This window comes from Podarcis tiliguerta (genome assembly GCF_965153285.1).
Source record: "Podarcis tiliguerta genome assembly, chromosome: 2".
In the NCBI taxonomy this organism is placed as follows: Eukaryota; Metazoa; Chordata; class Lepidosauria; order Squamata; family Lacertidae; genus Podarcis; species Podarcis tiliguerta.
This window is the reverse complement of record NC_139535.1, coordinates 2,080,654-2,108,397: the sequence shown is the minus strand read 5'-3', so window position 1 is coordinate 2,108,397 and position 27,744 is coordinate 2,080,654. Positions and strand designations below refer to the sequence as shown.

At 48.1% G+C, this 27,744-nt stretch overlaps 2 protein-coding genes and 2 long non-coding RNA genes across 10 annotated transcripts in view; all 4 read left to right on the top strand.

Annotated features, from left to right (window-relative positions):
- The window catches only part of LOC310671203, a 62,311-nt gene that overhangs the window by 22,905 nt on the left and 11,662 nt on the right, over nt 1-27,744 (top strand). Inside the window, exon 2 of the long non-coding RNA XR_014507891.1 lies at nt 2,649-2,873. This is a non-coding gene — a long non-coding RNA (uncharacterized lncRNA). The remainder of the gene's footprint in view (nt 1-2,648; nt 2,874-27,744) is intronic.
- Nucleotides 326-27,178, top strand: LOC310670359 (zinc finger protein 213-like). Of its 7 annotated transcripts, none has more exons than XM_083425589.1 (8): nt 326-421; nt 3,359-3,958; nt 18,305-18,431; nt 21,020-21,099; nt 22,530-22,644; nt 23,771-23,856; nt 24,734-24,860; nt 25,810-27,178. In XM_083425589.1, the coding sequence occupies exons 2-8, from the start codon at nt 3,536-3,538 to the stop codon at nt 26,613-26,615; spliced, it is 1,764 nt and encodes a 587-aa protein (XP_083281715.1). In that variant the 5' UTR covers nt 326-421; nt 3,359-3,535; the 3' UTR covers nt 26,616-27,178. The 7 variants fall into 7 exon arrangements, with proteins under 7 accessions (XP_083281715.1, XP_083281711.1, XP_083281716.1 ...); XM_083425585.1 differs by having other exon boundaries at nt 20,966-21,099; XM_083425590.1 differs by lacking the exons at nt 326-421; nt 3,359-3,958 and adding exons at nt 13,778-13,903; nt 16,457-16,943.
- Nucleotides 4,208-6,705, top strand: LOC310671066. Its single transcript, XR_014507737.1, has 3 exons — nt 4,208-4,300; nt 5,593-5,669; nt 6,569-6,705. It is a non-coding gene; the product is annotated as an uncharacterized lncRNA (long non-coding RNA).
- Nucleotides 6,716-9,405, top strand: LOC310670743 (uncharacterized protein). The gene has a single exon (XM_083426467.1). The coding sequence runs from the start codon at nt 6,728-6,730 to the stop codon at nt 7,781-7,783; it is 1,056 nt and encodes a 351-aa protein (XP_083282593.1). The 5' UTR covers nt 6,716-6,727; the 3' UTR covers nt 7,784-9,405.

Here is a 27,744-nt window from a genome sequence, read left to right as displayed (position 1 = left end):
CAGGGGGGGAGGAGACCCCAGGCTCGTTTGATGCTCTGCGCGCCCCCTCCCTTCCTCCGATGCCACCCTCCCCTCCTCCCTGCACGCCTCTCCAGGAACCCAGCCTAGCTCGCTTTAACCCCTTCCTCGCCGCGGACGCACACACAGAGGGCTTGCCCCCGATCGCCCCCGCCGCCCACCCCCGGGATCCCTTTGCAAAAGCCGCGCCTGCAAGAGGACTTTGCAGCTGGGGGCGCATAGGGGCGCCGTTGCTCTCTGGCGCGGGGCTCTCCTTCTGTTCCTTCCCTTGCGACTTGGGGGAGGGCGGAGTTAAAGACACCCCCCCCCCTTGAAGGGATCTCCCTCTGCAGATCACTTCCTGCTCGCACCCCCTCCGCTCCCAGGCATCGTTTGGGAAAGTGAGGAGGGTTTGCGCTCCTGGGTGAGTGTGGGGTGGAGGTATTGTGGTGGGGGCTCTGGGTGGAAGTGGGGAGGGGTGCATCCCAGGAATCTTGCATGCAGAAGTCCGCCCCCCTCTTTCTCTGCCTGCTGCCACCCCCCACGCCAAGCTAAGATCAAAGAGGCGGGGAGAGATTCCCCTCCTTTGGAGCCCAAAGACGGTTTTCACATATTACATTACAATACAGATGTACCAAAGCCAATACCATTTCCTCCCCATACATTTACATTTCTATTTCCTCCATCCATCATATTATTATTTTCTCCTTCCTCCCACTTCCCTCCGCCCCCACTCGATTTCCCCCACATTATACAATTTACAATAACCTTTGCATTCTACAACCTTCTCAAATCATCTCTATATTCTTATTATCTTTCCTTACTCATTTTTTTTCCATCCAGTACTTCACATTTTAATCTAGGCATATTAACATATCTTTTTTTGAGCAAGATTTTGCCATATATTCATCAAAACATTTCCACTCCTTTTTAAATTTTTGATTCGACTGATTTCTTATTATAGCAGTTAATTTTGCCAAAATTAAATATACATTTAGTTTACAAATCCATTCCTCCTTTGTGGGTATAGTTTGTGACTTCCACCTATCAGCAATCACTATTCTAACAGCTGTACTTGCATGTAGAAAAATTATCCCCCCCCCCCCCCCCGTATCTCATCATCTATCAATCCAAGGAGATATGACTCTGGTTTCTTTGTTATTGATATTTTCAACATCTTCATTAGTTCTTCATGTACTACTATCCAAAATTTCATAATTTCCTCACACCTCCACCACATATGTACTGTTGAGCCGCTTGGTCCTTGCGGTGCAATTAGGATCACAGACTTGCAGCGTTGGAAGGGACCTCGCAGGGTCATCCAGTCTAACCCTCTGCAGTGCTGGCGTCATAAGGAAGGGGGCCCCTGGCTGAAGTGGGGGAAATGCCTGCTTGGCATGCAGAAGGTTCCCAGGTCCAATCCCTGGTGACCTTTCTAGGTAGGGCTGGGGGAGCGAGCCCCGAGTCTGAAACCCAGGAGAGCCGCTGGTGTGGGCAATTCTGAGTTCAATGCACTCCGGTGCTCTGGGCTCCGTACATAAGGGATCTATAGCTCCCTGTGTGCCGTCCCAGGATAAATGGGTTGCTATCTATAGTGTGACAGGCCTGCGCTCTGGCAGGGAGAGCAGACTGGTGGAACCAGGTCCAGGGAAACAATGCCCTCCTTGGACTTTGCAGAACTTTTGAGTTACGCAGGGCTCGCCAGTGTAGTGTAATGGTTAAGAGCGGTGGACTCGTAATCTGGTGAACCGGGTTCGCTTCCCCGCTCCTCCACATGCAGCTGCTGGGTGACCTTGGCCAGTCACACTTCTCTGAAGTCTCTCAGCCCCACTCACCTCACAGAGTGTTTGTTGTGGGGGAGGAAGGGAAAGGAGAGTGTTAGCTGCTTTGAGACTCCTTCGGGTAGTGATAAAGCGGGATATCAAATCCAAACTCCTCTTCTTCTTCTTCATCAGGCCAGACGTCTTAAAGAAATAGTCTTTCCTCTTCTGCATCTCACATCTGTCTTCGGATAGATGCCTCTTTGAGTTCTCTCCATGGTTCTCTGCTGTCTGCTTCCTGTACCCACGTGGGCCTTGCTGCTGAAATGAATGAATGAATGATAAATAGATTATATGCATGCATTGAACACTTCAGCTTTCAAGTCTAATGAAGTGTTGTTGTTTTTCTTTTCGTCATGATCTCAGTTTTCGCAAAGGACTCCCCCAATTGTTTTATTCCTCCTCTGGTTGATTTTCTCTTCCCTGTTCTTTGTCCTAAATTGATGTATCCTTTGACTTGCACTGGTTCTTTATTTTCTAATTGCATATATCGTTCTCTTCTTCAACCATTACTTTAGCCTTCGCTGCCTTCAGTCCAACCTTCCCTGATTCCCCGTTTAGTTCTTTCAGGTTTGGTGGTTGAATCCTGCCTAAGACCTTTGGTTGGACTCTGTGACAACAGAATGCTAAATTAGACCCCTTTGGTCAGGAATCCTCGTGTTCATTTCTTGTCATCCTTGTCAAATTTTGGCTATTAACAGCGACATCAGACAATAACGACGAAGGGAATATTTCTGACTGAGGAGGACACAGGCAGAGGGCCTTCTTGGTGGTGGCACCTGCCCTGTGGAACGCCCTCCCATCAGATGTCAAGGAAATAAACAACTACAGTGGCACTTCGGGTTACAGACGCTTCAGGTTGCAGACGCTTCAGGTTACAGACTCCGCTAACCCAGAAATAGTACCTTGGGTTAAGAACTTTGCTTCAGGATGAGAACAGAAATCGGGCGGCGGCGGCGGCAGCGGGAGGCCCCATTGGCTAAAGTGGTACCTCAGGTTAAGAACAGTTTCAGGTTAAGAGCAGACCTCCAGAACGAATTAAGTTCTTAACCCGAGGTACCACTGTATCTGACTTTTAGAAGACATCTGAAGGCAGCCCTGTTTAGGGAAGTTATTAATGTTTGATTTTTATTCCATTTTTAATATTCTGTTGGGAGCCACCCAGAGTGGCTGGGAAAACCCAGCCAGATGGGTGCAGTATAAATAAATTATGATTATGATTACAGTGGTACCTCTGGTAAAGAACTTAATTCATTCTGGAGGTCTGTTTAACCTGAAACTGTTTTTAACCTGAAGCACCACTTTAGCTAATGGGGCCTCCTGCTGTTGCCGCGCCGCCAGAGCACGATTTCTGTTCTCATCCTGAAGCAAAGTTCTTAACCCGAGGTACTATTTGTGGGTTAGCGGAGTCTGTAACCTGAAGCATCTGTAACCTGAAGCGTCTGTAACCTGAAGCGTCTGTAACCCAAGGTACCACTGTATTATGATTTCATGGCTCTTTCTGAACTCCCGGTGTTTTCCTTGTTTTGCCCCCCTTTCAGGTAGAAGCTCAAGCCGATTCCCTTTCGCCTGTGAAGTATTTCCCAGAGAAAGCAGTTTGGAACAGACTGCCCTGTAAAGCCAGCCACTAAATCCCTTGCATCCTCCTTGCCTTGGGAATGAAAAGAACCTTTCGTGCATGAAGGTATTTGAGGGACCTTTCTGAGCACAGAAAGAAAATGGAGGTGCCAGGAATCTCCTCGGGCAACGAGGCATCAGGGAAGGACCCTAGGGCCACCCAGGCTGGAAGCAGCGGGGCATTATGGGAGAAAACAGGGCAGAAGACCCTAGGTGGGAAAAATGCCCACCTGGATGCTCAACGCCTGCACTTCAAGGAGTTTTGCTACCAGGAAGCCAAGGGTCCCAGAGAGGTCTGCAGCCGCCTCCATCACTTTTACCGTCTGTGGCTGAAGCCGGAAAGGCACACGAAGGCCCAGATGCTGGACCTGGTGGTCCTGGAGCAGTTCCTGGCTGTCCTCCCCCCGGAGATGGAGAACTGGGTCAGGGAGTGTGGAGCTGAGACCAGCTCCCAGGCGGTGGCCCTGGCAGAAGGCTTCCTCCTGAGCCAGGCAGAGGGGAAGAAGCAGGGAGAGGAGAAGCAGGTGAGAGGGTTCAATCTTGGTGGTTGCAGATGGCAGGTGATTGAAGGGTCTGGTATAGGGGGAGGCGTTCCGGGAGAGATTGGGGTCCCCACGCTTTATAGGTCCCAGGCCAGCACTTGGAATTGGGCTCCGAGACGGACAGACAACCACAAAGATTTAGAAATCTCTAGGGATTCAAGGAGTCTTAGAAGCAAAGCGCCTCACCTGTATCTTCTCTACCTGGTGTTCCATTTCAGGTGGAGAAGACTTCAGCCATAGCAGATTTCTCTGTGGTAGAAGAAACCCCATCGGACACTGGACTGAGGTCAGTGTTAGGGGGTAGCCAGCAAAAGGCTGACGGAGGTAAGAATCAAGGGGGCATATTTCAAGTTGGCCAGAGGGGTGGGATTGGGGAGGGAGTTAGGTGAGGGGGCTGTACGGCTGGGGGTTTGGGTAGATGACCTTTGCGGTCCCTTCCATCGCTACGATTCTATTATTCTCTCTGTATTTTGTGGTTTTGTCCTGTTTTTTAATGCTGCAAATCACCCCCCTCCAATATCTACAGATGAAGGGTGTTATACAAATTTGATAAACAGTAATTTTGAAAAATGCTCTTTCTGTGGATGGTGGTTATATAAATCTCATAAATTGAAAATGAATAAAAGGTTGTTTTTTAAAAAATACATGTAGCATTTCATTTCATGGATCAAAATCAGTCTCCCCCCCCCCCCCCCGCTCTTATTTTTTGGGGACTTTGGGTTCACATATTTTATTTTAAAAGTTAATAAACCGCTTCCCAGCCTGAGGCCATGTACAAGATGAAATTAAATACACAAAAACTATTGAGAACAATTAAAACTGTTCTTACAGGCTTACAGTTAATGTCCGTAAATGACCAGGAGCATCACTCCTCAGGGAAACCCTTCTCAAACCACGACAAAATAGTTTTCAGGATGCAGAACCTCGACACCATAGACTTGTATTGGGTGCTAATCCTACTCAGAGTAGACCCATTGAAGTTCATGGACCCGCCTAAGGGCACATTCACATCCTAACATTTAAAGTGCTGTGATACCACTTTGCACAGTCATGGCTTCCCTCAAAGAATTATGGGAACTGTAGTTCAGTACGGTGCTGAGATTGGTTCGGAGACTTCCCCTTCCCGTCACGGAGCTACAATTCCCAGAGTGGAATTCCATCCGTCTATACAGGGTACTCCGGGAATTGTAGTGCCGTGAGGGCATCCTAACAACTCACAGCACCCTTCAGCTACAGTTCCCAGAACCCTTTGCGGGAAGCTGTTTAAAGCGGTTTAAAGCTGTTTAAAGTGGTTTAAAGCTGTTTAAAGCGGTTTAATGCCGCTCTCAATGTATATTGTGAATGTGGCTCAATTCGGATGCGTTCATTTCCTTCCTCTAAGTAGGATCAGCATTTTGGATCCGGCCCCATAATGCTGGGGGCCTGATTTTAGCTAGCTACAGATTCCAGAGGCCTGGAGGCGCAAGGCCCAAAATCTAAAGCAGCCATCTTGAACTAGGCCCAAAGTAAACGTGGAGACAGGTTTTACTTCAGCCCACAAACTGAAGTGCCAAATTTATGGATTTTCTAGAAGAAAAGGCCAAGCGCCGCATTCTCACATCCTTTCTCTTCCCCAGGTGTTGGGATGGCAAAAGGACTTCATTCTCTTCCTGCCCGAGTGGAAATGGAAGTGGCACACTCTCCACCGGATCAGGTCATCATTGCAGAGATTTGTTTGTTTAATTCCATTTACAGGCAACCGCCCCACTTATGCTGAGCTTGCGTTCCCAGGTACTGCGCATAGACATGAGCACAATATATGCCAGGAGGCTTAGTTGGGTCAGAATCGAGTACGCTCTCCCAGAGTTAATGCCGAATACATTACTTCAGGATAATGCGCCACCGTAGCCACTGGAGGGCCATGAAATTGTGTCCCGAGCGTTTTAGACTTGTCTACCCATCGCGGGTGGCGCTGTGGGTTAAACCACAGAGCCTAGGACTTGCCGATCAGAAGGTCGGAGGTTCGAATCCCTGCGACAGGGTGAGCTCCTGTTGCTCGGTCCCTGCTCCTGCCAACCTAGCAGTTTGAAAGCACAAAGTGTAAGTAGATAAATAGGTACCGCTCCTGCGGGAAGGTAAACGGCATTTCAATGCGCTGCTCTGGTTCGCCAGAAGCGGCTTTGTCATACTGGCCACATGACCCGGAAGCTGTACGCCGGCTCCCTCGGCCAATAAAGCGAGATGAGCGCCGCAACCCCAGAGTCGGCCACAACTGGACCTAATGGTCAGGGGTCCCTTTATCTTTACCCATCTGAAACCCAAAGGGCACATTGGTTGCTAGATGTGAAATAGTTTGGCATTAGTTTCAGCTCTCCTACCCCACTGTTTGAGGCACCTAGTTGGCCACTGCGAGAACAGGATGCTGGGCTTTATGAGCCATTGGCCTGATCCAGCACGTTCTTATGCTCTTGAAAACTGCCTGTTCAGAAGACTTTTGACTACCACTGACCAGCCTCCAGATCCTACAGGAGAACTTCTCCTCCACCTTTTACTGTTTTCCCCCCCGAATTCTTGTGTTATCCAGTAGGACAACCTGTTTCCTTTGTCTTTCAGGGCCCGGTGACCTTTGAGGAGGTGGCTGTGCATTTCGCGGAGGAGGAGTGGGCTCTGCTGGATCCGGCCCAGAGAGCTCTGCACAGGGAAGTCATGGAGGAGAATTACGGGAATCTGAACTCTCTGTGTAAGGCTCGCTGCTCAGAACAGCCAGGGAAGATGAATTCTGTCTGTTCCCAAGAAATCCCACTCCCACAAGTGTATCACAAAAGAGAAAAAGGAGAGACTCTGTGTTCAAAGCCGTCTATCTTTAGCACAGATCAGGTGATCCATGAAGGGGAGACGCTCTTGATATGCTCAGAGTGCGGGAAGAGCTTCAACCGAAGCACAAACCTGACTCGGCACCAACGGATCCACACGGGAGAGAAGCCGTTTAAATGCTCTGAGTGCGGGAAGAGCTTCAGCCAGAAGATGAACCTTACGCGACATCAGAGAGTGCACACGAGGGATAAACCCCATGAGTGCTTGGCATGTGGGAAGAGCTTCAGTCAGAGCACAACCCTGAAAATACATCAGAGAATCCACACGGGGGAGAAACCGTACACATGCTCCGAATGTGGGAATAGCTTCCGTCAGAAGATAAATCTCACCAGGCATCAAAGAGCACACGCGAAAGAGAAACCCTACCAATGCCCCGAGTGTGGAAAGAGCTTCAGCCACAGCTCAAGCCTCAATGATCATCAGAGAATCCACACAGGGGAGAAACCCTACAAATGCTCTGAGTGCGGGAAGAGCTTCAGCCAGACCACCAGCTTTGCGTACCACCAGAGACTTCACTCTAGAGGGAAACCATACCAATGCCCCGAGTGCGGGAAAAGCTTCAGCCATTGCTCAAACCTTAATGAACATCGGAGAATCCACACAGGGGAGAAACCGTACGAGTGCTCTGAGTGCGAGAAGACCTTCAGCCAGAAGATAAACCTTGCGAGGCATCGGAGGGTACATACAGGGGAGAAACCGTATCGGTGCTCAGAGTGCGGGAAGAGGTTCAGTGACGGCTCAAGCCTTAGTGCCCATCAGAGAATCCACACCGGAGAGAAGCCGTACAAATGTGCCGAGTGCGGGAAGGGCTTCAGCCAACTCACCAACTTCACTTACCATCAGAGAATCCACACGGGGGAGAAACCCTACGAATGCCCAGAGTGTGGGAAGAGTTTCAGCCAGAAGATAAACCTTATTAGACATCAGAGAGTGCACAAAGGGAGGGCATCCTGAGAAGGATAGAGGCATCTTTGGGATGCGGAAGGCACATGAGAAAGATATGAGGATGACTTTCCTCTCCAGTGATTCACATGGAGGCAACGTATTACAAGCAGAGTGGAGTTTCTCTGGTTTTAAGAGAGAATCCATGAAGGGGAGAAACCTAAGCTTGGTGAAAATGTAGAAAAACCTGAATGACTTTTGTTTTGTTATGCTTTCCCCCCTGTCCATTTTATCAAATAAATCTGTCCTCCTGGTTAATATTCTAGCCAAGCCACCGGAGGGATAGGTGGATTCTTACAAGTAGCCTTTAATCAGAAAGAGAGGGAGAAATGTATCTTTCAGCAATTAGCTGTTTTCTAGCTATGATATTGGAACTCGTTCTCTACAATGCCATGAATCCTTTAATGTGACGTTGTCATGGCATGACAGTGGTTCCTGCTTGGCTGGAACCAGGAGCTTGGCTGCAGGGTTTTGAGAGAACAACGGATATTGTGACAGGTCAATATGAAGAGGTCAACAACAACAACAACTTTATTATTTGTATCCCGCCCATTGGACTGGGTTGCCCCAGAACAGGATGGAATGTTATGAATTGCAGAGGACTGGAACAGATGACCATTCGGATCCCTTCCAACTCTACAGAAGAACTATGATTCTATGAATTTATTAACTGTGGATGGAGAGAATTCCTCACTCTCAAAACACAAAGATCTGGGCACACCGCCAGTGAGTGGTTAGATGGTCAGCCCAAGGCCAACAAAGGTGAAACAGCTTCTTCACCAACCACAACACGGTCAAGTTGCAGGAATCGCTTCCACATGATTGTGATGAGGACATGTAGCTTAGACATGTAGCTTTCTTTTATTCCTTACCATTTATACACCGCTTTGTAAAAAGCCTAGGAGTTGTGTGTTGTTGTTGTTTAAAAAAAGAAGATAAAACATTAAAATTATCACTTAAGAAAAATTAACAACTATAATTCTAAACATAGCTGACAATTTACAGATTTGAAAATAAGGGGCCAGCAGCCTCGAAAATAAGGGACCAGCAGCCAAAATAAGGGATTTTCAGAGCACAGGTGTGTTCAACTTCTGAGCCCCTCCGAGCCAAAGGCAGAAAGCCCAGCCAGCAGCCAAGCAAAGCCTCAAGCAGTGGTTCCCACAGCGCAGCAACACGGCAAAGGGGATGCAGCAAGGAAAACCAGCGTCACCTCTCCGCTGGGAAGCGCTGAGCAAAGGCGAGTCCCCAGGCAATGCGGCCGATTTGATCGGCACAAGGCATGCAAGCTCCACCCCCCAGTCGTTCTTAGACTCCTTATTGGGTGAGCAACGCAGCCAAGCACCACAATTGGAGCCTCCCTCCTCCCTGGCTGGCAGAGAGGGAGGGAGAGGAGCTGCTTCCTTTGAAACCCGGGAAATTTAAGGGACATCATCAATAAGGGACAGCAGCGGGACACGGCGCTGGGATAAGGGACTTTCCCGCCAAATAAGGGACGGTTGACAGTTACGCTTCTAAGCTTTCTAAAAAATAGCAATAGACAAAAACAGATTAAAACCCGCATCAGCTTTATAAACTTGCCTAAACAGAAACATTTTTAGCAGGCACCAAAAAGAGTAATAATTGTCTTACTTATACCCTGCCCATCTGTCTGGGTTTCCCTAGTCACTCTGGGCGGTGTACAGTAAAGTGTCCTGCCTGATATCAATAGGCAGGGAGTTCCCAAGGGCAGCTGCTGCCACACTTGAAGAGATGTAGGTCTTACTAACGCAGGACAGGGTATTATTAGAAACGGAGTAGGCAACTTCTAGAAGGGCAGGCCTGTTGGTGCTGAAGGAGCCAGTGTGGTGCAGTGGTTAAGAGCGGTAGTCTCCTAATCTGGGGAACCGGGTTTGCATCTCCGCTCCTCCACATGCAGCTGCTGGGTGACCTTGGGCCAGTCACACTTCTCTGAAGTCTCTCAGCCCCACTCACCTCACAGAGTGTTTGTTGTGGGGGAGGAAGGGAAAGGAGAATGTTAGACGCTTTGAGACTCCTTAAAGGGAGTGAAAGGCAGGATATCAAATCCAAAGTCTTCTTCTTCTTCTTGGTGGCTAAGAGATTTAAGGCTGGCTTCTCCACATACACAGATTGAGCTGGTCTGAAGGACAGCAGATGACCGATGGCAAAATGCTTGGAAATCAATGGAGTCGCCAGGCTGGGGAAGCCAAAGGCTACGGGTCGGTATCTGCAACGGTGTCCCTTTGTGGGCGTAGGAGCGTGGATCACAGCTCCAAAGTCTCACCTTTCATAGTCTCCTCTGGAAACGGCTCTGGAGAATTTCCAAGCCCTGCTATCTAGGACATAGAAGATTAGACCTGAGGCCTGCCAGCAAAGTCCAGTTTACCCAATATTTGGGGGGGGGGGTGCCTTGGCTCAAGATGTCTTGCCTCGAGCACGGGGTTGGATTTAGACGGCTTACGAAGCCCCCACCCCGACACCTCAAACTCTACGATTATGTTCGCAACACATGTGTTCTGCCATAGAATTCTGACCTCCCAATTCTTCTCATGTAAAGTAGAGCAGTATTTGTGGTGGCTGTAATTTGTCTTGGATATGTTACAAATATTTTGTTAGCAATGTTGTGTTCGCTTTGCTCTCTGTAATTTAACTTTGTCCCCCCCCCCCCCCAAAGATGTTGCTGAAGTACATCTCCCCTCCCCACCCCAGTCACAGCATGCCCAGTGGTCAGGGGTATTGGCAGTGCAGCAGCAGGGATCATACAGTTTGCCAGGTAAGGGTTAATTCTGTTAAGGGTTAAACATTAGCTAAGAGGGGTGCTGCTGCTGCTTAGAGATCAGATAGTATTGCATTATCTTCACTGAGGTTACACATTCTCTGATTGGTTGTGTAGTTATTAATTTTTTTGTATGAGTCATATGCATTTATTAATTTTGAACACTTTGGGAAACAGATATCAAGAATGACATTCATTTTCTGACCCTAGCTACAATTCTGCTGTATCTTATATCAAGTCAGAGACACTGGCTGTATAGTCTGAGACAGTTTTCCCTCTCTGTGTTTAGTTGAATGTCTTCCTCCTACTTACAAGTCCTGACCTAAAAGAGTCAAAACTTCCCTTGTTCCTTTCTCCTCAAATTATATGCTGTTTTTGCTCAGTTTGACTCAGTACAGTGTTAATCAGAATTCCTCTCTGGGCTCTGTCTGCATTTTTAAAGCGACTTTGGTAACAAAGGCTGAAGGGAGTTGGGAGTGTCAATATCATCTTTATAGGCTTTGCCCGATGCACTCAGTTACCCCTCACTGTGGGCTGGATCACCTTCCTACATCTTTAAACAACAAAGAGTCCTGTGGCAATTCAAAGACTAACATGTTTATTACTGGTTGGCATCCAACTGTCTTGGGAGACATTGGAGGACTGTGCCTTTGGGAATGAAGTCGAGCTATTCAAAGGTCACAGTGCTTGCTGTGGCTGTAGAGACCGATAAGGGAGGGACATGTTTGGACTACCGCAATGTGCTCTACCTTTGAAGGTGACTTGGAAACTACAACTAATCCAGAATGCGGCAGCTAGACAGGTGACTGGGAGCGGACACTGAGACCATATAATATCGGTTCTGAAAGGCCTACATTGGTTCCCAGTAGGTTTCCGATCACAATTCAAAGTCTTGGTGCTGACCTTTAAAGCCCTAAACGGCCTTTGCCCAGTATATCTGAAGGAGCATCTCCACCCCCATCACTCAGCCTGGACACTGAGGTCCAGCGCTGAGGGCCTTCTGGCAGTTCCCTCACTGCAAGAAGCAAAGTTACATGGAACCAGGCAGAGGGCCTTCTCGGTAGTGGTGCCTGCCCTGTGGAACACCCTTCCATCAGATGTCAAGGAGATAAGCAACTATCTGACTTTGGGAAGACATCTGAAGGCAGTCCTGTTGAGGGAAGTTTTTAATGTTTGATGTTTTATCGTGTTTTAATATTCTGTTGGGAGCTGCTAAACAACTGAGCCTAGGGCTTGCCGATAGGAAGGTCGGTGGTTCAAATCCCTGCAATGGGGTGAGCTCCCATTGCTCAGTCCCGGCTCCTGCCAACTTAGCCGTTTGAAAGCACATCAAAGTGCAAGTAGATAAATAGGTACCACTCTGGCAGGAAGCTAAACGGCGTTTCCGTGTGCTGCTTTGGTTTCGCCAGAAGCGGTTTAGTCATGCTGGCCACATGACCCAGAAGCTGTACACCGGCTCCCTCGGCCAATAAAGCAAGATGAGCGCCGCAACCCCAGAGTCGGCCATGACTGGACTTAACTGTCAGGGGTCCTTTACCTTTACCTGTGCCTTTACCTTTGGAAGCCTCCCAGAGTGGGTGGGGAAACCCAGCCAGATGGGCGCGGTAAAAATTATTATTATTTCTGTATTGTTATTGGGTGGGGTGGATGAGACATGAAACTAGTTGACCTCGCCTTCCATGGAGCAGAGTTGGAAAAGCTTGACAAAAGGGCAACCAAAATATGATCATGATGGTGATAAAATTTGTACCCACCCCAACAGACTGGGTTGCCCCAGCCACTCTGGGTATCTTCCAACAAAAGCATAATAAAGGATCACACATTAAAAACTTCCCTCCACAGGGCTGCCTTCAGATGTCTTCTAAACGTCAGATCTTTGTTTATTTCCTTGACACCTGATGGGCGAGGGGCACATCATGGCCCTTCTGGTCCCCCACTCAGCTCTCACCAGGGATGTCAACTTGACAGTGGCGTAGCGTGGGCTGTCAGCACCCAGGGCAAGTAATTTGCGCCCCCTAACCTGTGGATTTTAGTAGGGGCAGAGAGCTGTGAGTGCGAGTGCACCCCCCCAGATGGTGCGGCCGGCCCCCCCTGCACCCCCCACGCTACGCCACTGCAACTTGAATAAAATATGGGGGGGGACGACTCACGTGAACCCCCCCACACAATTGATCACATGATATGGTGCACACCATTTGAATGGCAAAGCCCATCAGCTTGGGGGGAGGGCTGGCCCCCTCAAATATTTCACTGGGGGGGGGGAGGGGAACGGAACCTCCCCAGGAGTTGGCTCCAATGGCTCGCACCTGTGGCTCCTAGAAACGGTCAGAAGCAGCCACATCTTAGGAAATGGGCCGGCTAAACCAGGTGAGGGTTGCCGATGGGTCTCAAACCCTCAGTGAGTTAGGGGCTTCCCCTGCATGAGAAGGCGGGCTCTAGCAACCCAGAAATTTTGCTAGTTTTTCTATGACCCCCTTCTGGATTTTTTGGGGGGTGGGAGTCCATGTTCCCAAATGGAACAGCACTCCAAGCACAGGAGCATTGAAGGCCATTTGCCATTTGCTCCTACATTTCCCCTCTGTGCGGCTCCCGGGAGCATGTTGTTGTTGTTTAGTCGTTCAGTCGTGTCCGACTCTTCGTGACCCCCTGGACCAGAGCACGCCAGGCACTCCTGTCTTCCACTGTCTCCCGCAGTTTGGTCAAACTCATGTTTGTAGCTTCGAGAACACTGTCTAACCATCTCGTCCTCTGTCGTCCTCTTCTCCTTGTGCTCTCCATCTTTCCCAACATCAGGGTCTTTTCCAGTGAGTCTTCTCTTCTCATGAGGTGGCCAAAGTATTGGAGCCTCAGCTTCAGGATCTGTCCTTCCAGTGAGCACTCAGGGCTGATTTCCTTCAGAATGGAGAGGTTGGATCTTCTTGCAGTCCATGGGACTCTCAAGAGTCTCCTCCAGCACCATAATTCAAAAGCATCCATTCTTCGGTCATCAGCCTTCTTTATGGTCCAGCTCTCACTTCCATACATCACTACTGGGAAAACCATAGCTTTTACTATACGGACCTTTAGAGCATAACGGTGCGTAAAGGCGAAAACAACAACCCTGTGGAGCAGGCAGCCTGTCTTGAAGAGGGAGGGTTGCGGGCAGGGAAAGAAAGCGTTGCAATGCAGCGCAAAGCCCCACCTTCCTCGAAACCTCGCCAATCCCCACGACGACTCCTGGTGGCCTTTAAAAAAATAATAATGCAGGGAGACAGAGACTGGCTAGTTTTGCATTCCTAGAGAGGCCCCTGTTTGCGGGTCGGGGAGCCACTTCCTCCTCCAATTTTGGGACGGTGGGGAGAGGGGGTTTTTGCAGAGAGGTAAGGAGATGTGATGTGGAGGGGGGGTCCATGTATGGGTGGGTGCACGCATGCAATTGCATGCATGCATTTGGGGTGGGGGCGAGCCACGGCTGCACAGAACACAATAAGGTTCCCAGGATTCCCTTCCTGCTAAAAGTTTGGGGAGGGGGGCAAGACTCTGAGCAAAGCTATGTGCGGGGCAGGGGGGGAGCCGCTGCCAGTCGGGGGGGGGGGGGAGAGGCGGGAGGACTGTCCTGGTCAGGAGCTAGCAGTTTGTCCTCCCCTCCCCATGCAACTGGTATTTAATTTTTTATTTTATTTTATGGTTCTGGAGTTTTGCATGCAGCTGGTCCACAGAAGCCCCTGAAAGGCTCTTGATGCTCCCAGAGAACGGGGGGGGGGGATGTGGAGAGGGCAGGAGGATCCCACCACCCTCCAAACTCCACTCCCCAGGTGTAGGTTTCCTAGGGAGCGCAATTCCCGTCATTCTGTGGCTCCTCTGTGAATGCACAGAGTTCCTGGACCCTGCGTGCGTTTTGACATGGTATGGTCTAACCTCAGGGGCCTGGCTTTAAAACTGTTCTCAATATTGTGCTTTAATGTTGTAACCTGCCCCGGGACCTTAGAATGAAGAGATGATGATGATGATGATGATTTATTCATACCCCTCCCAACTGGCCAGGTTCCCCCAGCCACTCTGGGCAGCTCCCAACAGAATATTAAAAACATGTTAAAGCATCAAACATTGAAAACTTCCCTAAAAAGGGTTGCCTTCAGATGTCTTCTAAAAGACAGATAGTTGTTTATTTCCTTGACATCTGACGGGAGGGTGTTCCACAGGGCGGGCGCCACCACCGAGAAGGCCCTCTGCCTGGTTCCCTGTAACCTCACTTCTCGTAATGAGGGAACCACTAGAAGGCCCTTGGTGCTGGACCTCAGTGTCCTGGCAGAACGAGGGGCGTTGAGAAGCTCCTTCAAGTATACTGGGCTGAGGCCATTTAGGGTTTTAAGTCAGCACCAACATTTTTAATTGTGCTCAGAAACATTCAAGCATCCATCTGTCTCGAGTGCGCCTCTGGGGGTGAAGTCAAACTGTGGCATTAGCGGCACCAAAGTGACCTCTCTGGGCACACAGATCAGAGTTCTCTTTCTCCCGGCATCTGTGGCAAAAAAGGGTTGATGGGAAGCCCTGTTGTGTCAAGTTGCAGCTCAGTGTCTATAACACCTGCTTTGCATGCAAGAGAAGGTTCCAGTCTGGAAAAGGCTGGGAATATCCTTTTTTTAAAAAAAATATTTATTAAAAGTTTAACAGTTACAAAGAAAAAAGGAAAAAAACAACAACAATAAAATGTTTAACACATAATACATCAAAAATAAAAACAAAAACAAAAAAGAATACATCTAAACAACAGAAAAAACAAAAACATTTAAAAACACATCCAATATTTCCATATCTTTACCTTTCATTTACTTGTTTCCTCGACCTCCTCACACCTCCCTTTTTTGTATTCTAGTTCAATTAGCTATTTCAGCAAATCCTTTCCCTCTTTCTCAGTTTTTTGTTTTATAATTAACACAATCTAACTTTAAATTTTCCACTTTGGCCCATTAACAATCAGTTTCTACTTAATTCTTTATAACATTTCTGCTAAAACCATATAACTTCATTCCAGCATTCTTCTAACATTCATTAATTTTGCAATATTTCTGTAAATATACTTTGAATTTTTTCCAGTCTTCTTCCACCGACTCTTCTCCCTGGTCTCGGATTCTGCCAGTCATTTCCGCCATTTCCAAAGGCTGGGAAGATCCCCTGGAACCCTGAAGAGCTGTTGCTGCCAGCCATTACTAAGGCAGATGGTGCAATGGTCTGACTCAGTAGAAGGCAGCTTCCTCTGTCCCTAAGTCAGTGGCAGGAATCAAATGCAGAGCGGGGGGGCGGGATATAGTTATTGCACTTATTGAGGGTTCTTAGCGCACTGGGTCAGCTTCTGAATTGCAAAGGGTTCATCATATGGATGAATATTTTAAAATATTCATCCATATGATGGATGAATACGTATACACTGAAGAAAACACACCTGGTGAGAAGAGGTAAAGGTAAAGGGACCCCTGACCGTTAGGTCCAGTTGCGGACGACTCTGGGGTTGCGGTGCTCATCTTGCTCTATAGGCCGAGGGAACCGGCGTTTGTCCACAGACAGCTTCCGGGTCATGTGGCCAGCATGACTAAGCCGCTTCTGGCTAGCCAGAGCAGCGCACGGAAACGCCGTTTACCTTCCCGCCGGAGCAGTACCTATTTATCTACTTGCACTTTGACATGCTTTCAAATTGCTAGGTTGGCAGGAGCAGGGACCGAGCAAGGGGAGCTCACCCCGTTGCGGGGATTCAAAGCGCCGACCTTCTGATCGGCAAGTCCTAGGTTCTGTGGTTTTTACACCAGAGCGCCACCCGAGTCCCTGTGGTGAGAAGAGAGCGATAGGTAAATGCTTCTAGGGGAAGGGAACAGTGCAAAATCACCTGGCCAGTGGCCTTCCCTGATTCTTTGGGGGGTTTGCTTTCTTTCCTGCAGGAGAAGCTCAGATTGGCAGCAGAAAATGCCCTTGTAGGATTGAGACGTTGCCTCTTCCTTCAGTTCCACAATGGAAGTGCCAAGCCGGGCAGGAGAGCAAGCAGAAAAAGACCCTCACCCCATGCAGTCTGGATGCAGTGGGAGATGCTGGGAAGGGACTGTGCAGGAGATCCCGGATAAGGCAGATACCAGCTCAGACCTTTGGCACCAGCGGTTCAGGGAATTCTGCTACCAGGAGGCTGAGGGCCCCCGAGAGGTTTGCAGCCAACTCCATGGCCTTTGCCGCCAGTGGCTGAAGCCGGAAAGGCTCACCAAGGCCCAGATGCTGGACCTGGTGATTCTGGAGCAGTTCCTGGCTGTCCTCCCCCCGGAGATGGAGAACTGGGTCAGGGAGTGTGGAGCGGAGACCAGTTCGCAGGCGGTGGCCCTGGCAGAAGGCTTCCTCCTGAGCCAGGTGGAAGAGAAGAGGCAGGAAGAGGAGAAACAGGTGAGAGTATTTTCATCCAAGGAGTTTGGAGAGTTGGAAAATGTATGCAGGAAGATTACCATATTTTTCGCTCTATAAGACGCACCAGACCACAAGACGCACCCAGTTTTTGGAGGAGGAAAACAAGAAAAAAAATATTCTGAATCTCACAAGCCAGAACAGCAAGAAGGATCGCTGTGCAGTGAAGGCAGCAATCCCTCTTGCTGTTCTGGCTTCTGGGATAGCTGCGCAGCCTGCATTCGCTCCATAAGACGCACACACATTTCCCCTTACTTTTTAGAAGGGAAAAAGTGAGTCTTATAGAGCAAAAAATACGGTATATTCCAACGTGCCCAGCTGAACGATGGGGGTGGAGACGCTCCTTCATAGTTTAGCTTCATACTGTGTGACAAAGTCCTTCATTTTATCTGTCCTGAATCTTCCAACATTCAGCTTCCTGGGGTGTCCACAATTTCTAGCGTTACGAGAGAGGGAGAAATAAATGTTCCGTTCCCATTTTAAAGCCCTATACGGCCTAGGACCCTCGTACCTACGGGACCGCCTCTCCTGGTATGTCCCACGGAGGACCTTATGGACTTCAAATAAAAACATCTTGGAGGTCCCGGGCCACAGGGAGGTTAGGCTGGCCTCGACCAGAGCCAGGGCTTTTTCGGCCGTGGCCCCGATCTGGTGGAATGCTCTGTCACAAGAGACTAGGGCCTTGTGGGACTTGACATCTTTCCGCAGGGCCTGCAAGACAGAGCTGTTCCACCAGGCCTTTGGCCAAGGCACAGTCTGACCCCTTCCTTTTGTAATCCTCATCGAACTCCAGCCCAATGGCTGCCATTAATTTGAATCTGAATTGATTTTAGAATGAATTGATTTTAGAATGTGTTTCAATTAAATGATTATGATTTTATGTAAACTGTGTTATTATTACTGTTGTTAGTCGCTCTGAGCCTGGCTTCGGCTGGGAAGGGAATTTATTATTATTATTATTATTATTATTATTATTATTATTATTATTTTCTCCATGCCATTGCATAATTTAAAAACATATACCATGTTGCCCCTTACTTACCTTGTTGCTAAACTAAAAAGCTCTAGAATCTGCCACCTTTCCCCATGGGGGGGGGGAGTGTTGCCCCCACCATCTTGATCCTTTTCTGAACCACTTCCAACTCAACAGTACCCTTTCCTAGGCGAGGCGACCAGAACTATCCACAGAATTCCAAATGCAATCATACCATAGAGCTGTATGATGGCATTGTGATACTGGCTGTTTTCGTTTTCGGTTCCTTTCTTGACGACTACCCCCCCCCCCCCGCATGGATTGTTCCTCTTAACCTGTTGCCTCCATGGGATCCTTGCTTCTGTTTCAGGTGCAAGGCCCAGTCCTGGGGGGCGCCGCTGGTTCCTTCGAGTTGGAGAACGCCCCACACAATCCCTGTCTGAAGCTGCTCTCCGTTGGCGTCGCCCAGGAGATTCGAAGTCGGGGCGTTTTGCTGGGTAAGAGAGGATTCCTTTCTTCGTAAGTTGCTGGAATTGTGAGAGGTTGTGTTTCCTTCGTTGCAAGGGGGTTGGACTAGATGACCGGGGCCCTTCCAGCTCTATAATTCTATGATTCTACACATTCCCAGGAGAAATTCCTACATGAACAGCTCCAAGACCACTGGGTCTCTCCTTTTGTGGGCGCCTAGAACGTAATGAGCTGTTTATTTTATTTTATTTTATTTTTTCCAATTTACCTTTTTTTTAAAAAAAAGCAACACTTTATTCCAAAACCGAAAAAGAATTACAAACTTCAAATTCAAAATCCACATTCGTTTCTTAATGTAAGCCTATTATATAGCTGACTAAATTAAAATATACCTAATTGCCATAGGTATGCAATTACCAATTACGGGACGCGGGTGGCGCTGTGGGTAAAACCTCAGTGCCTAGGACTTGCTGATCGTTAGGTCAGCGGTTCGAATCCCCGCGGCGGGGTGAGCTCCCGTCATTCGGTCCCAGCTCCTGCCCACCTAGCAGTTTGAAAGCACCCCTAAGTGCAAGTAGATAAATAGGTACCACTTTATAGTGGGAAGGTAAACGGCGTTTCCGTGTGCGGCTCTGGCTCGCCAGAGCAGCTTTGTCATGCTGGCCACGTGACCCGGAAGTGTCTTCGGATGGCGCCAGCTCCCGGCCTCTTAAGCGAGATGAGCGCGCAACCCTAGAGTCTGTCAAGACTGGCCCGTACAGGCAGGGGTACCTTTACCTTTAATTGCCATAGACTTCCCTTTGCAACGCAATTAGAAATATTATATTAGAATTCTTTATAAATTCCCCTATACCCTCCCACTCCCCTTCACCCATGTGTGATCTCAGTATTTTTTACTTCTTCCATCTTGTTGTGTTGTTGTAATTTAATAGTTATTCAGTTGATTCTTTTATTATTTCCTTCCTTACCCCTGCACGTTTTACACATTATCTATTAATATTCCAGTTCCGGAAACTTATTTTTTTTTCATGTATTCCTTCACTCCATTCCACTCTTTAATTATTCTCTGATTTGAATGGCCTCTAATGATTGCTGTCAATTTTGCCATTTCCACAGCAAAGAATTGGAGGGAGGAGAAAACACCATCATTATTAGAATGGCAAATCAAGCTCTGTGAGTTTGTGGAAATGGCTTGTAATGAGCTGTTTATATGCTTCGCACTGTGTATTTTTGCAGAGGGGTCATAGAGTTGCAAGGGACCCGAGGGTCATCCAGTCTAACCCCCTGCGATGCAGGAATATGCAGGTGTCCAGTACGTGGATCAAACCTGCAACCTTGGCATTATGAGCACCACGCTACTTAGGGAAGTTTCTGATGTTTTTTTCGTGTTTTTAGTATTTTGTTGGGAGCCACCCAGTGTGGCTGGGGAAACCCGGGCAGATGGGCAGGATATAAATAATAATTTTATTTTTATATTATTTATATTATTTATATTTATATTACAGTGGACTCTCGGGTTGCGAACGTGATCCGTGCGGGGTGCACGTTCACAACCCGAAGTGTTCGCAACCCGCGTCTGTGCGTCAGCGCACGCTTGGGTTGTGATTCGGTGCTTCTTCGCATGCAAAAAGCGCGATTTAGCGCTTTTGCGCATGCACGACCGCTGAAACCCGGAAGTAACCCGTTCTCGTACTTCCGGGTTTCGGCGGTCTGTAACCCGAAAAAACACAACCTGAAGCAGCTGCAACCCAAGGTATGATTTTATTTATACCGTGGTACCTCGGGTTAAGTACGTAATTTGTACATGAGTTTGTACATGAGCTTCCTCAAAACCATCAGATTTACAGATTACAGTGGTACCTCTGGTTTAGAACTTACCGTATTTTTCGCTCTATAAGACACACATTTCCCCCTCCAAAAATTAAGGGGAAATGTGTGTGCCTTACGGAGCGAATGCAGGCTCCTTGGCTTCAGCGATAGCAATGCGAAGCCTCCGAAGCGCAGTGGGAGCGCTCCTGCCGCGCTCCGGAGGCTTTGGGTTCCTTTCGCTGAAGCCTGGAGAGTCTTGCTCTCCAGGCTTCAGCAAAAGGAACCCAAGACTATCTGGGTAGGTGCCCCTTCAGCTAAGCGGGAGGAGACATGGAAGGGGCTCCGTTTCTCCTGCCGCTTTGCTGAAGAGGCGCTGCGCAGAGAGGGGGAGATTTTTTTTTTCTTGTTCTCCCCCTCTAAAACAAGGTGTGTCCTATGGTCGGGTACGTCGTATAGAGCGAAAAATACGGTAATTCATTCCGGAGGTCTGTTCTTAACCTGAAACTCTTCTTAACCTGAAGCACCACTTTAGCTAATGGGGCCTCCTGCTGCCGCCGCGCCGCCAGAGCCCGATTTCTGTTCTCATCCTGAAGCAAAGTTCTTAACCCGAGGTACTATTTCTGGGCTAGCAGAGTCTGTAACCTGAAGCGTATGTAACCCAAGATACCACTGTATTGTATCCAGCCTTATGCAGAGTTCATTAATGCACAATTTTTAAAAATTATTACATTTGTATACTACCTTTCACCTGTAGATCTCAGGGTGCTTCCCAACAATTTCAGTGTTTCTTCCCACCACCATCTCACAGAGAACGAGACGACATCACTGATGCTCTTGAAAACATCTCTTTACGGCGGGTCGGAAATGGCTGCTAGACCTACTGCTCAGGTAGGGAGAGGACCACACGGGGCGAACGAGTCCTAGACAATGGCTAACCAGGTGCCCCGAAGAAGCAACAGCAGCATGCGTATTGCATGTGTGACGATTGCTGCGTCGGGAGGAAGCTGCCCAGGCCTTCTCCCGATGAGACAGTTGCCTGCCAGGCTGCACTGGTCTGTGTGGCCGCTCATGACGCTGCATTGCCCAGGGCAACATCCCACCAGGCTGTGCTGGGTCAGGAGGCTGCCCACGGAACCGTATGACTTGCCGCCAGGTCTCCTCGACCCCCTCAAGATCGGAGGGGCTGAGCTCCATATCTCCATGGGGCTGTAAATGGAGGGGGCTGTTGAGACTACTTTCCCCTCTCCAGGCGTATTGCTTCCCTCACAGGCTCTTAGGCTTATCGAATCCCGCCGCTGTCTCTGTGGCGATCACACAGGGTCCCCGGACATTTCACCGTCTATTGATCCCTGTGCCACCACTTTTTTTTGTGTGTGTGTTTATTTTTTTTTTTTATAATATTTTTATTAAGACTTTTACATAGAAAAAATAAAAGAAAAATACAAAAATACAAAAATGAAAAGAAAAACAAATAAGAACAGTTCCATTTTCATAATATTCCTTGCATTTGCTTATTTCCCAGACTTCCCCACACCTCCCCTCACTGTATTCCAGTTCAAATATTTAATCAGCAAATCCCTTCCCTCTATCTTATCTTAATCTTTGTCTTAATATCTTAATGTGTCTTAATCTTTATCTTAATATCTTGATGTATTAAACCTTTAGTTTTACATCTTTTAACCCTCAAATTTTCCATACTCCTTCACCGCATTGTTGCTAATAACCTTTTAACCTCCATCCGATGTCATTCTAACATTCATTAATCTTATAATATTTCTGTAAATAGTCTTTAAATTTCTTCCAATCTTCTTCCACCGTCTCTTCTCCCTGGTCTCTGATTCTGCCAGTCATTTTTGCCAATTCCATGTAGTCCATCACCTTCATCTGCCATTCTTCCAGAGTGGGTAGTTCTTGTGTCTTCCAGTACTGCGCGATGAGTATTCTTGCTGCTGTTGTGGCATACATAAAGAAAGTTCTATCCTCCTTTAACACCAGTTGGCCGACCATGCCCAGGAGAAAGGCCTCTGGTTTCTTCAGGAAGGTATATTTAAATACCTTTTTCATTTCATTATAGATCATTTCCCAGAAGGTCTTAATCCTTGGGCACATCCACCAAAGGTGAAAGAATGTACCCTGTGCCACCACTTTATTTCTCGCTGCCACCACCCAGGCCCTACCTGGTTATCCGTGTCTTACGTAACAAGACACGAGTGCAATCTTGAAATACCCAGCACTTGTAAAAGTTTCTTTCTCGTCCCTTTGCAAACCTCACATGCTTTGCCTAACTCCTCTTTCCCTTTTTCTGCCTGCTGTTTTAGGAGGTGGGAGAGTCCAAACTGGTCCCCAAGACCAAGAAGGCTCCCCTGGATCCCACACAGAGGCCGTGGCTCAGGTGGGTTGTGGAAGAGGGTGATGGAGACGCCTCCCCCCCAGGTAAGGATTAATAGGGATCAATTCCAGCCTGATCTGTCCCTTGACGGTGTTAGCCACTGCCGGGTCCTCCCTTTTTTCCAGATTGTTATAGACATTTGGGATGGATAAATGAGAGCACCTCTTCATTTGTTGTTTTTTTGATAATAATTTTTACTAGTTCTCATTTACAACAATCCAATCCAATAACAGCCTCATTATAACAATGCCAAATTATAATGCAATTAAAAATACCAGTCATTGAGATGCCAAATTATACAATTTAGGTGGCCCTCTGCATGCTAGAATTAATGGTTTCCCTTTCTGTCTGTGTTCCAAAGTCTTATAAATTTCAGTCACGCTCCATTCCAGGTAAAGGTAAAGGGACCCCTGACCATTAGGTCCAGTCATGACTGACTCTGGGGTTGCGGCACTCATCTTGCTTTATTGGCCGAGGGAGCTGGCGTACAGCTTCCGGGTCATGTGGCCAGCATGACTAAGCTGCTTCTGGAGAACCAGAGCAGCGCACGGAAACGCTGTTTACCTTCCCGCCGGAGCGGTACCTATTTATCTACTTGCACTTTGACGTGCTTTCGAACTGCTAGGTTGGCAGGAGCAGAGACCGAGCAAGGGGAGCTCACCCCATCGCAGGGATTCGAACCGCCGACCTTCTGATCGGCAAGTCCCAGGCTCTGTGGTTTAGACCACAGTGTACCAACCTCTTATATCGCACCTGCAGTTTTAACGACTTCCATTCGTACTGACGCATTGAATAATTTCTGCACCTACAGATGAAGCATTCAAACTCCCTCCTTCCTGTGTGCCTGTAATATTTCTTCCCATCCTTGTAATTTATTATGTCTATCTTTTGTCAATTGTTGTTGTTCCCCTGCATGCCTTGGGTAGTGCTGGTGTCCCATTGCTGTTTCAGAAAATCTCCATTGTTTTACAGCTACAAAAGTCACACTGTCCCAATAAGTTTCCACTTTTCCCCATCTTTCTCTCAGCCTGGGAGGGGGAGCAAGCTGTCGAACTCCAAATAACTCAGTAATGAGCCTTATCAACTTCTTGGCAACTTCTTGAATGAGCCCAGGCAGCTAACGGGATCAGATGTCTGCAGAACCTGTCTGCTTTTTTTTCTTCCTCTCAGGTGGTGAAATGATCTTGGAGGCTCATTCTGGTTCTTCCCCTCTTTGGGATAGAGCTAAAGCAGTTGATGTGCAGTCCATGGATCAGGTACGAGAAGAATTGCTTTCAGGGACACATTCATAGAAATGCAATGCAGGAATCACAGCCAAATAATCCCTGACCGATGGCAGAGATTGGCCGAGGGGGGTGGCAGCAAAGACTGGGCATCCTTTGTGATGTATAGAATCATAGAATCATAGAGTTGGAAGAGACCACAAGGGTCATCGAGTCCAACCCCCTGTCAAGCAGGAAACACCATCAGAGCACTCCTGACATATGGTTGTCAAGCCTCTGCTTAAAGACGTCCAAAGAAGGAGACTCCACCACACTCCTTGGCAGCAAATTCCACTGTCGAACAGCTCTTACTGTCAGGAAGTTCTTCCTAATGTTTAGGTGGAATCTTCTTTCTCATAGTTTGATCCATTGCTCCGTGTCCGCTTCTCTGGAGCAGCAGAAAACAACCTTTCTCCCTCCTCTAGGTGACATCCTTTTATATATTTGAACATGGCTATCATATCACCCCTTAACCTCCTCTTCTCCAGGCTAAGCATGCCCAGCTCCCTTAGCCGTTCCTCATAAGGCATCGTTTCCAGGCCTTTGACCATTTTGGTTGCCCTCCTCTGGACACGTTCCAGTTTGTCAGTGTCCTTCTTGAACTGTGGTGCCCAGAACTGTACACAGTACTCCAGGTGAGGTCTGACCAGAGCAGAATACAGTGGCACTATTACTTCCCTTGATCTAGATGCTATACTCCTATTGATGCTATACTCCTATTGATGCTTTCAGAGACTGTCTACTTGGAAGTTTTTTGAATGCACCTTAGATCTTACAGGGGAAATTTTAGGTACCTCCACCTTTTTTAACTTCATTGCTGGATTCTTAACATTGCCCATGGGAAGAAAATATTTTCCTTCTCTCCTTTCAGGGTGTGGTGACATTTGAAGAGGTGGCCGTGCATTTCACAGAGGAGGAGTGGGCTCTGCTGGATCCAAGCCAAAAATGTCTGCATAGGGAGGTCATGGAGGAGAGTTATGGGAATCTGGTCTCCTTGAGTAAGCAACCCTCTTTGCCTTCTGCACATCTTATGGCCTAGACTGTAAGCTTAGTTGCTAGTACAGTGGTAACTTGGTTCTCAAACTTAATCAGTTCTGGAAGTCTGTTCCAAAACCAAAGTGTTCCAAAACCAAGGCACGCTTTCCCATAGAAAGTAATGCAAAATGGATTAATCTGTTCCAGACTTTTTAAAACAACCCCTAAAACAGCAATTTAACATGGATTTTACTATCTAACAAGACCATTGTTCCATAAAATAAAAGCAACAAACAATGTACTGCAGTCACACAATCAGTCAATCAGTAGCTGAACTGGGTTCCACACAGTCACAAAAACAAAAGAGCCACAAAAACAAAAACGCAAAATAAATAGCAAAAACAGACAGACCTTAGCGTAACACTCAAAAAGGAGCACGTTTGGCTTCCGAAAAAAGTTTGCAAACAGGAACACTTATTTCTGGGTTTGCAGTGTTTGGGTTCCAAGTTGTTTGAGTACCAAGGCATTTGAGAACCAAGGTACCACCTTACGGAGTGAGGGCCCGTCTGCACTTTACACTACAAGCACTGGCGGAGGAAGAGGAGTGCGGGGGGAGCGCAGTGCCCCCGGCAGTGTGATCCTGGTGGGGTGCCATTGCGTCTGCCTCCCCGCCCATGCTGGGTGCCACGCCCCACAGGCAGCGCACCACGCCCCCAGGACATGCGCCACGCCCCGTGGGTGGCATGCCACACCCCCGGGACACGCATCAGCCCTGCTCCCACCTGCTTTCCGCCCCCCAGTGCTGGAGCATGAAGCTCCGCCACTGTCTACGAGAAGTATTGTACCACTTTAAACAGTAAAAGCTTCTTGAAAACCAACCCCTTACTGTTTAATGAATGCCACAGTTAGTAGGGTTTCTTTCCTGATTTGAAAGATCCATTTCTTACCAGTTTTCTCTTTCTGTTCCTCCAGGGGGCGGGAGAGGAAACAGAGAAGCGTGTGAGCAGCAGAGCAGGAAAACTGAAACAAAGAGGAAGCTTGTTGATTTACAGAGCTGTGACTGCTCAGAAATCCGAGTGCATGAAGAGTGTTGCCAAGCAAGCAAAAGGAATAATATTCCGTTACATGAAGATGGCGCAACTGGCAAAGCGGGCATTAGAGCACATCAGAGAATCCACACAGGGGAGAAACTGTATAGATGTGCCGAGTGTGGAAAGAGCTTCACCAAGAGCACAAGCCTAGAGACACACCACAGGATCCACACGGGGGAGAAACCATATGTGTGTGCGGAGTGCGGCAAGAGCTTCACTCTGAGCACAACCCTGAGAAGGCACTACAGGATCCATACCGGGGAGAAGCCGTACACGTGCTCAGAGTGCGGAAAGCGCTTCAGCCAACGAACGAACCTGGTCTCCCATCAGAGGACCCACACCGGCGAGAAGCCCTACCGATGCTCCGAGTGCGGCAAGAGCTTCAGGACGAACATAAGCTTGACGTCGCACCAGAGAATCCACACTGGGGAGAAGCCGTACAAGTGCTTGGAATGCGGAAGGAGCTTCGCCGAGAGCACAACCCGCACAAGACACCAGAGAATCCACACGGGCGAGAAGCCATATCGGTGCTCCGAGTGTGGAAGGAGCTTCAGCGTTGCCGCAAGCCTCACAAGGCACTACCGGATCCATACCGGAGAAAAGCCGTACAAATGCTTGGTGTGCGGAACGAGATTCAGCTGCATGAACACCCTTACCTCGCACCAGCGAACTCACATGGGGAGTTAGAGTATTAGAATCATGGAAAATTATATTTGTGTGTTCTACTGACGGAAGGTACTCTAAGATAAAATTTAATTGGGCCACAAATCTCTTGCTGGAAGGAAAAGAATATGGCAGCTGTGATAAGAACGCTGCAGAGATTCTGTCATTTGGAATGGAGTACAGTCATACCTCGGGATGAAGTAGCTTCGGGTTGAGCATTTTCAGGTTGTGCTCTGCGGCGTCCCGTTAGTAACTGAGCGCGTTACTTCTGGGTTTCGCCACTCGCGCATGCGCAGATGCTCAAAATGATGTCATGTGCACGCGCAGACACAGGTTGCATTCGCTTCAGGATGCGGACAGGGCTCCGGAATAATAGTTTGAGTTCCTCACTTGAAGCTTTATAAATTTATATAATGTAACATCATGAATGGAAATAATTAATTGTGTAGCTGTTGACTGAGGGATTGTTATTATAACTGAAATGTAACTGACATTAATGAAGGTCATGGAACACAGTGATATAAGATCGGAAATGCACCCAAACCACCATGCAGGGAGCCACTTTAATTAAAATGTATTAATTGGAAGTTGATTAGCACTTTGATTATCGGAAAACTAATTATATATATATATATATATATATATATATATATGGATTGAGGTCCATTTGAAGACCAGCACATTTGGGTGGTTGGCAGAGTTCAGTGGGAAAGGATTTCCGAAGCTGTGGGGACCTCCGTAAAATGGCCCTATCCCTCAATTCCACTAATGTGATATTTCTTAACCCAAGCTAGTATGGTAACAGCTTCAAGCATATCCCAGTCCACCTCTTCAGGCCTTCGCCTTTCTCCTTGGCGAACACTCCCTAGCCCAGGGGTCAGCAAACTTACTGCGCCTTGGGCCGGTGTCTCCAGCGCTGATCGTGCGGCGGGCCAGAGGGTGGGGGAGCGTGTGCTCATATGCGTGCGCGCACCCTATCTCCGGTGCACTTCTGGGTTGGAGGAGCACCAGAAATAGCTTGTGCACACATGTACGGGCCTCCTCCGACCTGGATGTGCACCGGAAATAACACTTGCACATGTGCACAAGCTATTTCCGGTGCTCCTCTGACCTGGAAGTCAGCAGCGGTGCAGCGCAGCGCCGGCAAAAGTGG

Bases quoted from the DNA above. Each gene is read 5' to 3' on its own strand.
- LOC310670359 (XM_083425585.1), top strand. From the start codon at position 3,536: ATGGAGGTGCCAGGAATCTCCTCGGGCAACGAGGCATCAGGGAAGGAC. The intron at 3,959-18,304 runs GTGAGAGGGTTC...CTTCTGTTTCAG, and splicing joins AGCAGGGAGAGGAGAAGCAG to GTGCAAGGCCCAGTCCTGGG. The intron at 18,432-20,965 runs GTAAGAGAGGAT...TTTCACCTGTAG, and splicing joins AAGTCGGGGCGTTTTGCTGG to ATCTCAGGGTGCTTCCCAAC.
- LOC310670743 (XM_083426467.1), top strand. From the start codon at position 6,728: ATGAATTCTGTCTGTTCCCAAGAAATCCCACTCCCACAAGTGTATCAC.